At 43.6% G+C, this 12,785-nt stretch overlaps 1 protein-coding gene across 1 annotated transcript; it reads left to right on the top strand.

Annotated features, from left to right (window-relative positions):
- LOC143121980 (claudin-3-like) lies at positions 1–9,508 on the top strand. Its single transcript, XM_076282737.1, has 2 exons — positions 1–488; positions 7,898–9,508. The coding sequence occupies exons 1-2, from the start codon at positions 1–3 to the stop codon at positions 8,547–8,549; spliced, it is 1,140 nt and encodes a 379-aa protein (XP_076138852.1). The 3' UTR covers positions 8,550–9,508.
- Positions 9,509–12,785: the final 3,277 nt, after the last annotated feature.

Genomic DNA, 12,785 nt, shown 5'->3' with positions numbered 1-12,785 from the left:
ATGGTGGCGTTTGGTCTGGAGGTCCTAGGGGTGACCCTAGCAGCCGTCGGTTGGATCCTGTCCATCGTCTCGTGCGCGCTGCCCATGTGGCGCGTGACGGCCTTCATCGGCGTGAACATCGTGACGGCGCAGACCATCTGGGAGGGCATCTGGATGAACTGCGTGGTCCAGAGCACGGGTCAGATGCAGTGCAAGATGTACGACTCCATGCTGGCTCTGCCGCAGGACCTGCAGGCCGCCCGCGCCCTCTGCGTGGTGTCCATCGTCCTGGGCATACTGGGTGTCCTGGTGTCCATCGTGGGCGCCAAGTGCACCAACTGCATCGAGGACGAGGCGGCGAAGGCGCGCGTGATGATCGCCGCCGGCGTGGCCTTCCTGTGCGCCGCCCTGTCCCAGCTAGTGCCCGTCTCCTGGACGGCGCACACCATCATCGCGGACTTCTACAACCCGCTGATCAACGAGCAGCAGAAGCGGGAGATCGGCGCGGCGCTCTACCTGGGCTGGGCGGCCGCCGCCATGCTGCTGGTGGGCGGGTCCATCCTCTGCTGCTCCTGTCCCCCCAGCGCCCCCGAGAAGAAGTACCTGCCGCCCGGCCGCATGACGTACGCGCCCTCCAGGTCTGTGGTGCACAGCGTGGCGCACACGCACGAGAGGAGAGACTACGTCTGACCGGGCCCACACACGGAGCGGGGGACGTCTGGACGAGGATGAAAAAGAGGAGAGTTAAAAAAAAAAAAAAAGACATTTGTGGCCTTCAAGGTGTGTTCTGCTTCCTAGAGGAAGAGACTGTTTTCCTGGAATTGAGGAAATTGTGTAAATATGTTCTTGCCAAACAGACTTGTGCCAATCACTGATGAAAAGAGAGAAAAGATTCGCACCCTTACTTAGACTAGCTTTTTTTTACTGAGAAGTAGCCATACCCTTTTAAACGCTGGTGTGAATTGATTCTTTTTTCCAGATATTTATTGTAACTAGCTATGACTCCCTGTGAAAAGTCATTACACTGTTTTCAATGCACTGTTTTCATGTATGTGTGTGCGCAGTTAGTTGTGTATTCCTTAACCTGGCACATGAATCTTTGCACTGTGTGCTACACTGGCTGAGAGAAATGCATTTGTACAGAAATAAACCCGATAGTCAATTTCAAAACAACTTTGTTGATATATTTTTTCTTTCCTTTGATAAGCAGAGCATGTGGAAGATAGGGATTTCTAAGCATGTCATAAATCATTAAGTGATTCACAGAATGAATCACCTTTTTGCTTGCTTGGGTTCAGCTTGTTTGGATGAGATTCCAAGTCCAGAATAATTACTCATTTTCTCAGATTGATTTTTGACATACATAAACAGTTTTTTTTAACTTATCCCATCTGGTTTTCCTCACATTAGAGTAGACTGCTACAAAATATGTATTTTATCTTCATTACTGTAATTAGCCAGTGAAGAGGCACTCTGTGCCTTGTTTTTCAATCAAGTTCATCCTCCTTTGGTTCTTCATCCCACAATATTTTGCTGAATCAAGTCGAAACTACATGTGTGGGTTTTTTATTTACCTAGTGAACACAAAGCAAAACAAACTGTGTTGTGTAAGACACAAATGAAAACACAAAACAACATAAAGCATGTTGTTTGGGACGCTCAGTCGCCCATATTATAGTATAACCCAGACAGCAGCAGGCTCCACACGAGACACGGCCCAGATTAGGCCCAGATTGTGTGTATGTGTGTGTGAGAGAGAGAGTGAGAATGTGAGAGAAAAGAGAGAGATAGAGAGAGAGTGTGTGTGTGTGTGTGTGAAAGAGGGAGAGAACCCTCTGGGCCTTGGCATGGCATCCACCTCCGCTCCCCAGGCACTGGGCACAGGACAGTCCGTCCACACTCTCTCACACTAGATATCCACAGTACACATCAAACAGAACAGTGCTGTAGCCTAATGTTAATGTACCTTGGAAAGGACTACATCTACTGTAATGTAAATGTTCATGGTGTTGGGCAGATGCTGTCATATATTTTGACACTGTTTACCACTTCCATTTCTATTAAATGTAGCAGAATCTTGACTCATGTTCCTACAATAGGTTTCAGCTATTTGGTTCCTTTTGAGTTCAGTTAGCATCGATTGTGTCTTAGGCTATGACCACTCATAGCCAGATATTTAAGAAAAAAACCCACACAAGAGATCCATACAAAAAAACTCTTTGTTTTCGATCACTGAAAGAAGGAGGAAAAACATTTGTTTTTAACAAATACCCCGGTACGTGTGGACGTGGCCTAACTTATTGACTACATATGTGACTGTGAGGGTAAATTCCAACCACATGGAATAAAACAGCTTTGTGCTGATTCTTATTAGTCGACTCTCGGGTGGGAAGCTCTTCAGGAGGACACTGATATCCACAAGAGGGCCCCATAATCAACAGACTACAAAAAGGCATCCAAAAAAAAGTCCCTAGAGAAAGATCTTTTCTCCTTCACCAGGCCTCCACTTAGCCCACTTCAGGAGAGACAAAAAAAGGAAAGCTTGGGAAAGCTGGGCTAGTGAGGTACAGTATGTGTGTGTGTGTGTGTGTGTGTGTGTGTGTGTGTGTGTGTGTGTGTGCGTGTGTGTGTGTGTGTGTGTGTGTGTGTGTGTGTGTGTGTGTGTGTGTGTGTGTGTGTGTGTGTGTGTGTGTCTGTGTGTGTGAAACTGACCATGTCTCCTGGGCTGGCTGGCTTCTCCCTCCACAAGAATCCCCACCTTTGTCAGTTATCCCAACCGCCATCCCCCCCCCCCCACACACACACACACACTCCGTCTCCCATCATCGCTGACTGTCCGAAACCTGCCAGGAACAATGGTTGTTTCAGGGCCCCTGCGCTGCTTGTCATCACTGGGATGGATAGGAATGTTAGAGGAGCACTAGCCACATCTCTGGCCTACATTCTGCAGCCTGTGGCCACTCACAAGGAATCCGAGGTCAGAGGCGGATGTGACAGGTAGGCATAGCTGCTGGCCACATCGAAGATGGCACGTCTCAAACACACACACTCTCTCTCACACACACACAGACACTGACCCCCTCATTATGGAACTCTCAGCAACAAAACCACAGATCATTCACCAATTACCCATTGTGGTTTGGGGGGTCGGGGTGCATTCCCTTATGAAAATGAATGAATTGGAGAGAGTTGCAGCTCATCTTTCCCCTTACTTAAGAAGACTTATAAAGACAGAAAATGCCCTCAAGCCATTACACATGTGCGTGAACACTTGAGGAAAGTACTGAGAGAGCACTACAAACAGAACAAACATTGTCTAACTAATCTTCTATGTGTGTGTGTGTGTATTGGACAAAATGTAAGCAGACTGTTGAAAGGTTTGTGTGTGTGTGTGTGTGTGTGTGTGTGTGTGTGTGTGTGTGTGTGTGTGTGTGTGGTGTGTTGTGTGTATTGTGTGTGTGAAAAAGGGGAACTTTTCTGCCTAAAATACCCTTTCTGTAGTTTATATTATCAAGTTTGTACATCCAAGTATTATTATGACCGCCGCGCAGCGAAGCGGCGGTCATATAGGTTTAGTCAGATTTTTTTTTTTTTTTTTTTCTTTTTCGCATGTCCAAATTTCTGTCAATGATTCCCGGGACACTGAAAGACCGGGGTAGACGAAACTTGGTGGGCATGTAACCCCATATGGATAACATGGAACCATCGTTTTTCGTTTTGATCTGTAGCCCCCCCGCTGGACTGCACCCCCCGAAAGGAGGGTAGGGCAGACACAGTTTTCTGTGAATATCTCGAGAACTGTAAGGTTTAGGAGGACCATTTTTTTTTGTATGTTGATCTCAAGGGGCCATGTCAACCCATTCCATAACCACTCATTTCATGTATAGCGCCACCTAGTTAAACACAAAAAAGTAAAAATGAGGTGTTGTAATCGCAGGTATCTGTGACCTAACATAGTGAAAACTGCACGAAATTGGAAGTGTAGGATCATTATGACACCCTCTGAATGCACGGCAAGTTTCGTGGAATTCCGTTCATGGGGGGCCACACAATAAATTAATTTATGTTACTATACACCAACTGGCCTGTAGGTGGCCGGAGACAGTTTTCTGTGAATATCTCGAGAACCGTAGGGCCTAGGAGGTCCACCTTTTTTTTGTATGTTGATCTCAAGGGGCCATGTCAACCCATCCCATTACCACTTATTTCATGTATAGCGCCACCTAGTTAAAAATTAAAAAGCAAAAAATTAGGTGTTTTCACAATATCTCTGGCTGACATGGTCAAAACTGCACGAAATTGAAAGTGTAGGATCATTATGACACCCTCCGAATGCATGCCAAGTTTTGTGTACTTTCGTTCATGGGGGGCCTTACAATAAAACAATTTATGTGTACATTTAGTGTACACTGTAGGACCTAGGATGACCATTTTTTCCGTATATTTGCCTCCAGGGGTCATGTTAACCCAGTTCATGTGCACACATGTGCACAAACAGATACACACACACACACACATTCACAGTAATCATGACACATACTCACACAGTAGACATATGTACGCTTCCATGCACAGGCACATACGCAGGCACACACACACACACACACACACACACACACACACACACACTCACACACACAAACAATCAAGAATTTCTCATAATTATGAACAGGCAAGATGGAGGTGGGGTTGTATAAAATGAATTTTACATGTGAAATCTATGAACTAATCATGTTTTGGTACTTGTTGTCTAGCAGATACCAGTGAGAATTGAGTGTGGATAATGCAATTTAGTGAGACAGTTAGAATCATATAGGCCTTTCAGCGTGATTTCTTTTTGTGGAAAAAATGTGCTGGACTGGGCGGCGGTCATATTTTGTAGCGATCTGCGGTACATCTAGTTCCAATAATGAATCAGTTTGGAAAAAGATTCCAGGTCCAGGCACTCAGTAGGATGCAACATTTTTTTAACATTTATTATTTAGGGCTAATCCATTAAAAAACACCAACGTGTGTCGGCTCACCAACCTTCATCAGGGTGTATTATTCCAATACTTTGAGCTTGAGGTTGTAGTAGACAGATAACAGGTTATGGTAAAATAATGACACAATCATATATTACAAAACGCACCCATTAATGCATTTATGTATGACAAAAAACCCACTGTGCTTAAATAACTTGATTATGTTGAATTGTGTGAAATAAGTAAATTCAACAAGATTAGTAAAACAAACATGTCATATTAACTCATTCAACAAGACCTAGTCGTGGCTGAATTTGTTGGTACCCATGCAGATTATTGAAATAATGCTTTGTTTTGTCCTTAAAATGTGACATTCAAAGCATTTAACAAAATGCCTTTGGCATGTAATAGAGTAAAGCAAAGAAAGTTTGTAAAGAGAGAATTTGTTGTATTTCACAAAAATATTCTAAAATTGCCCAGACAGATTTGGTGGGACCCCTAAAGAGGATAGTAAATTATTGATGAAAACTAATTATTTCACCTTAATTAATATTTCAGATGTATTTAATCTTGTACTCAGTAATTCAGCCTATTTTAATGGAGAAAGTATTCACTCTGCAGTTTGTTATCATTGTGTGAACAAGGACCAGAGAAATCAATGGAAAGAGTTGCCTGGGGGGCTCAGAAAGAAATTTATTGACAAGCATGTCAAACGTAAAGGCTACTGGAACATCTCCAAGGTGATTTTCTAAATTTTTGAAAATTTAGAATTTTTTGAAATTGTAAGTGCTCCACATTAAAATCACTGGAGAACAAAAAAATGCTTTTCCCCCCTCTAATGCCAAAAAAGTCAATCAATGGGACATCAATGGTGCGATTTGCTACAATTTTCTAAGCTGTCTATCCATAAATGAGAAGGCATATCTCAGCAACGAAATAAGATATCAGGCTGAGATTTTCTTATGATAGTCATAAGACATGGGGAACTGTGAATACAATCCATGAATCCCATTGAACCCAAGAGTTTTGTGTTGAGTTGATATGGAATAACCCTGGAAGGAAATGTGTGGCATGATTTAATAAGGTGTATTGAACATCAGGCCTATCAAATTATTTTTTGAGTGTAATACATTACTAAAAAATATTCCACTGAAGGACAGTTTTCAAAGGCAGAACTGTCATACAGAGATGGGAAGTAACAAAGTACAAATACTTCAGTACTGTAGCATTTCCAGGTATCTGTACTTTACTGGAGTACTGTATTTATTTTTCTAACAACTTTTTACTTTACTCCCCTACATTTTCACAGAAATGTCTGTATTTTCTACTCCTTACATTTTCAAAACTCTCTTCAAAGGTGTTGTTACTTTTGTTTTCAACCTAAATTGATGGGACAATAGTGAAGCGAAAAGGGGATTAACTTTGCAACTGAAGGGGCGATGCCAAAACAATGGTTAGGCTAAATGATAATGGAAAACTTATTTGTGTTATCAGAATGCACACAGACATCAAAACATCTATCCTTTGTTTGCTTTTCCGTCTAAAAAATTACCAAAATTACAAAAATACAAAGCCTATTCTGCTTAGCATGGCCACACCCAACTAGATCTCCTTTCGGGGAGATTACATTAGCTTAGATTTAACTTTATTATCATTGTGAAGAGTACAAGTAAGGAGCAACAAATGCAGAAATATGGTCTAAAACACGATAATTCACTACCAATTCTAACCAACCTCAAGCCAATCAGCGATGAAACGAGCTGCTATATTTCGAAATTGAAAGTGGCTGTGGTAAACGGTAAGCAAAGATAGGACCACATACATTTCATACAAAGTTTAGGTGATGTAGGAAGTGACACACAGAATCTCTAAACAATGTGATTGGTTAGGCTGGACGAATGATTTCAAAGTTAACGTTGTCTACGTCCATCACCATGCTAGTGTTGAAAAGGATTCCCAATCGTGAGTGACCAGACTCTATTTACTTTGTGAATGAGTTTGGTAACCAGGCTATATTCTGCCAGCGTGCTGACCTCAAACAGAAGAACTGTTTTAAGAAAAACAGTTAAATTGGAATATACCATTGTAAGCTACAGTCTAGTAAAATAGTTCTTTAAAAAAGCTAGGATAGTTTTTACTTTTATACTTTTAGTACGTTTTATAGCCAGTGCTTTGTTACTTTTACTTGAGTAAAGAAGTGTAATCACTACTTTTACTAGAGTCTTTTTTACAGAGGTATCTGTACTTCTATTGAGTATGGGGAGTGTGTACTTTTACCATCCCTGCTGTCATAAGATGTTCAGCATTCTTTAAATCCATTCAAAGTTATCAAATTAATAAAAATTTGGCCATGTGATTATTCACTCCTGTCTACTTGTGCTGTTTATCACTCATTATCGTAGAGATGAATGTCTTCAGCCCGTTGCCATGACGAGTGATGGGAGCACCCGCAGCCTTTCTTGGTGTGATGTCACATCCCCGCTGGACTCCTCCTTCCTGGCTCCTCCGGGGTATAAAAGCTACTTGTGGTGCTGCAGCCCAGGTTCTTACTCTGTGCGTGTGTGTGTGTGAGAGAAAGAGACAGAGAGAGAGAGAGACAGAGAGAGAAAGAGAGAAAGACATGCACCAACCAGCCTGAATGTAGAGTTTCATCTCTCATGGACTTGGATGTTCCTCGGATTGACCTGTGTGTGAGTGTGTGTGTGTGTGTTTGTGTTTCTGTTGAAGGGCTCTACAGAGTCTGAGTAAGAGTGTGTGTGTGTGTGTGTGCGTGTGTTTGAGTGTGTGTGGCATTGAGTGGGTATGTGTTTCACCTGAGCAGCTGCAAAGGGTCTGTGACGCTTTCGAGCATTCGTGTGAGGGCACTTGTGTGTGTGTGTGTGTGTGTGTGTGTGTGTCCTCTGACAGCCCAACTTTTCAGTGTGTGTGTGTGTGTGTGTCGGAGTGTGTGTCAGCATGTCGGCGGGTCTGGAGCTGCTGGGCATCGTGCTGTGCGTCCTCGGGTGGCTGCTGGCCATCGTGGCCTGCGCCCTGCCCATGTGGCGCGTGACGGCGTTCATCGGCAGCAACATCGTGACGGCGCAGATCATCTGGGACGGCCTGTGGATGAGCTGCGTGGTCCAGAGCACGGGTCAGATGCAGTGCAAGGTCTACGACTCCATGCTGGCGCTGTCGCAGGACCTGCAGGCGGCGCGCGCCCTGACCGTCATCTCCGTCCTGCTGACCGTCCTCGCCGTGCTGGTGTCCATCGGCGGCGCCAAGTGCACCAACTGCATCGAGGACGAGGCGGCCAAGTCGCGCGTGATGATCGCCGCCGGCGTGCTTTTCATCGTGTCCGGCGTCATGCAGCTGGTGCCCGTGTCCTGGTCGGCCAACACCATCATCCGGGACTTCTACAACCCGCTGCTGACCGATGCCCAGCGCCGGGAGCTGGGGGCCGCCCTCTACATCGGCTGGGCGGCAGCCGCGCTGCTGCTGATGGGGGGGTCGCTGCTCTGCTGCTCCTGCCCCCCCCAGGAGAAGAAGTACAACCCGTCCCGCATGGCGTACTCGGCCCCGCGCTCTGCTCCTGGGGGGCCCGGCTACGACCGCAGGGACTACGTGTGAGACGTGACGAGGCGAGACGAGAGCGGAGGAACTCTCAAGAGAGGGAAAAACAAACTTTACACTCTCCAGTAGGTGTGTGTGTGTGTGTGTGTGTGTGTGTGTGTTAATGATAACGATAACGGACATTCAGAGATGATGTCCCACATGACTCCGCAATGAAGGGCTCTGCGTGTGTGTGTACGTGTTTTGGCTTTTGTATTGTGGTCTTAGTTGTGTCTTGTGTTTGCGATCAGCATGCTCAAGGTGGACAGAGTGTTTATGATTCAACACTTTTTTTTTTATTGTATTTGGCTTTTTTTTTGTGTAAGATGGTCACTTAAATGTCTGAAAGCTTTGGTGAAAAGAGTTTTGTAAAAAAAAAAGACTATTTAGCAAAATATGTTGCATAGTATATAAGTATATTGTGCGCTTTGTCTTACACTGTTACAAGACAATGTGTATGAACAAATATGTCTGTAACTTTTTGCTTATATTAAGTTTTTTTTTTCATGCAGTTTTTTTGCTCGCATACATGTATTGGCTTATATTTTTTGTTTCCTTCTCTTGTTTTAGGAATCTGTGAATCTTCATCTTCAATTGTTAAAAACACTGTGGTGTTTCTGTTTTTGAAATATCATATTTTTTACTCAGCAGTTAATAATGTTTAAACTAATATCATCCGATCAGTCATCACTTTGTATATTTTGTATGAGTTTCTAAGTGGACCTGTTGTAGTCACTCACCTGCCTCACACCTATCAGCTTTCATGGTGGGCAAAGATATATGACAGCATCAATGTTTCATAGGTCATGTGTTTCATGGGTAGGAGGCACTCAGACACAGGTCTGAAGTGGAGGGGGTTGGCGGGATTGGTCACCTGATCTGGACGAGGACTCGGGTGGACAGGTGGTCTTCTGTGAGGGTCACTTTGTGTGTGCGGTGGGGTGCGGAAGACACCTGGGAGAGTCACCCACACCTGATAAGGCACACCTGATAAGGCTTATGTTACTGTCCACATACACACACACACACACACACACACACACACACACACACAGACACACACACAGACACACACACATACACACACACACACACACACACACACACACACACACACATACATCTGCTCTCCACATTCCACATTTTCTTAAAAAGCAGTTTGTTTTTAAATGACAAATGTTGAGGTGCTTTTGGTTGTGCTAAACAATAAACTCTTATGATAAACTCAGATTGTCATTCTCTGTGAAGGTGAATGAATTGACAGAATGGGGTACAAGCTTGTAACATGGCATACCATAAACATGAATTTCAGCATATACCAAGATCTATTTCCTCGTTTACTTGCTTACTTTCTAAGCCTTGAATCTATACTCCACAAATGTTTAGATTCCTATTTACGTGTATTCATTCAGCAGACACAGATGTGCAGACTATTGGGTGACCTTCCCCACTCTCTGTTTGTCCCCAACCCTCACACACGGTTGGTTCTTACCAAAGATTCTAGAGCGGAGCTCTGTTCTTGAATCTTTGGTTCTTACTGTAGTGTGGTGTGTTGCAGTGTGGCTCTACAGTGACAGTGAGGGCTGATGACGTACCCAACACGAGGCATTTCCTGAATTCAAACAACACTTCCTGTACTCCGTTCACACAGGATGCACACAGGTCAAACCAGAGCTGGGGGACACCTCCTGAAGATTTAAAACACAAACACAACACAAGATTCAAACACTTTTATTTTCATTCCCAGAAACACAATTGAGGCTAGCCCTCATTTTCAATGTAGCTGATGATCTCATGAGATACAACAAATATACAAAATAGAGAGCATGGCCTATTACACAGTCAACTAACAAATAATAAAAAAGATAAAAATAAAGCAAGTAAAAGGATAGAATAAAACAGGTACAGTTTGAGACAGGGAAATTAGAGATTAGAGATTTGAACAAAGATGTAATTTTAGAAGTGTGTTGAATGTTATTCCAGGAAGTGGGGGCATTAAAACAAACAAAAATATATCACATGTAATAAAGCCTTGTGTATGGAAATGAGTGTACCTTAGTATACTGTCAAATTTATCAAGATAAACCAACATGTACAAACCACCGTTTCTTCCTAAAAAAAAGTGTCTTTGAATGCAATATAGTATGCTGAAGTCTTTCAACAGTCTTTCGATAATCTTTGGCATTCTCACAGGGCCCACACGGCTCCTTGCATGCACTAACAGCTGCCCTGTAAAATATTCAGCAGAGTCTGACTCCGCTATATGATAAAGGGGAGGAACTCTTCTCATTTTACAGCCCAGCCCAGCCCAGCCCGGACCGGCATGGCAACATCCATTTAGCCCACAGCGGATCAGTGTCAGCCTCCCCAACACTTCACAACACCACACTCTTTAACCTGTGAGTCAGATAGTGCCCGAGCCAACCACCCAGGCGTACAGTAGGGTTTTCCTGATAACGGTAAACTCTAACATGGATCTGGCATGAAATCGAACAAGAGACAGTGCTGTCCTGGCATCTGTCTGGCATCTGTCTTGCAGTCTGTTTGACCTCACGTAAATTCTGTGGAGACCTCCTGTGGCAAGGGAAGCAACCCAGCCAAACCATCATCCATAAAAATGTGATTAATGTAAAGGATGACCCATCTCTTCCGAGAGCAATTCCTCTCCTAACTCCTCTAACGCACCAAACTCACTCTTTCTGTGCACTTATTGACACGATCCTTGCACTTCGCCTTACTGAATAGATGTATTACCTGGCGCTCCAAGGCCTCCTACTCTATTTAGTGTTGCTCCTCTCGTGTACGTCGCTTTAGATAAAAGTCTGCCATAAGAACAAATGTATATACAAATCTGCACTGACTGAAGGAAGGGATAGTCAGGACAGAGAAGAAAGTCGATTAAATAAGTACTCGATTAAGCATGTCCAGCTGTTTAGAAGTGCTAGATGAGGAGGGTTTTCTCAGAAGAGGTGGGTCTTCAGGAGGTTTTTGAAAATAGAGAGGTATGCATATAAATGTATATAATTATCTGTTGACTCCTTCTGTGAAGACTCAGCAGCCGATAGCACGTCTAAGGTGACGAAAGGCTCAACCCATAGCTGTGTTTTCTGCTTTAATAATGCAGGTGGTTGGGTGTGGGCCGTCAGCTCCATGTAACCAAACAGTCATTCACGCATGTGATTCATGCTTAGTTGCAGGAACTGCGAAACAGAAGCCCTCATCCTTTGGGGAGATTTTTAATAGTTAATGGTGAGGAGATTTGTGTTTGGACCCAGATGTGTAAGGGGCTGGCAGCTATATACTCTCACAGTGGGGATATTAGAGTAAGTACCAAAACAAAGAACCTCAGGCTACCTATGAAACACAGTGAAACAGAGAGTGCCTTTTTTATATTTGGGGAATTTCTAAAGTAGATTGCTGCATTCATATGGGGATATTTATGGAACTGGGTACAGTGTCAAAATCAAGAGCCTTTTTGCACACATGATTGGCTATAGTCTCATATTCTTAATGTCTTAAATTAATTGACAGATGTGCTCCCCTGAAACCATGCATGTGTTAATGAATGATCCACTTGTTTGACTCCAATTTGTTTGCTTAAATTACAAGCCCCCCCCCCCCCCCCCCCCTTAAAAGGTTCAATCTACTTGATATTTTCCATATAAGGCTACGTGATCAATGTACTGTAGCTCAGAGTGCAGATGCTGGAACTTAGTTTCACTTTGCCTATGTCAGGACAGGGCAGGGAAGGGCAGGGCAGGGCGAGGGTCTGCACTGCAATTGCTTCGCATGACTGCTTTTTTTGCCCATCTCAGCCTTCTAGCACTCATCCGTTCATCCGTTCAGTCTGCTATTAGCAGGTGGAAAATTAAGGGTTTCTGTTTCACAGTGACCTCCATACAGACAGTACAAACAGTCATTGGTGACCGCATGGAGGAAGAAGACATTCACATCCAGTATGAATAAGACATTATGTCTTCCTTGTAAGTGACACACTGACCAACAATGTCTGCTATTGCATAGGGGAGAACGGGGTAAGTTGAGCATAGGGGTAAGAGGAGACACCCCTTTTTTCTAGGAAACCGTAAACAATTTTTTTATCATGTAACAGGATTTTAAGGAAGAAGGAATCACTCCTTACAATCTGTGGAAAGGCACAGCACATGGCACATGTGGTAAAAAAATATATATGTGTAAAAATATGATTTCTTTGCTCTCCAAGTGGATTGCATTCATGTCCAGAGTTAGTGATTT

This window comes from Alosa pseudoharengus, unplaced genomic scaffold (genome assembly GCF_046254945.1).
Source record: "Alosa pseudoharengus isolate Yale_2024_CS ecotype anadromous, Long Island Sound unplaced genomic scaffold, YU_APseudo_1.1 YU_APseudo_1.1_scf_13, whole genome shotgun sequence".
In the NCBI taxonomy this organism is placed as follows: Eukaryota; Metazoa; Chordata; class Actinopteri; order Clupeiformes; family Clupeidae; genus Alosa; species Alosa pseudoharengus.
The sequence above is the reverse complement of the archived record's forward strand: the minus strand, read 5'-3'. Positions and strand labels throughout refer to the sequence as shown.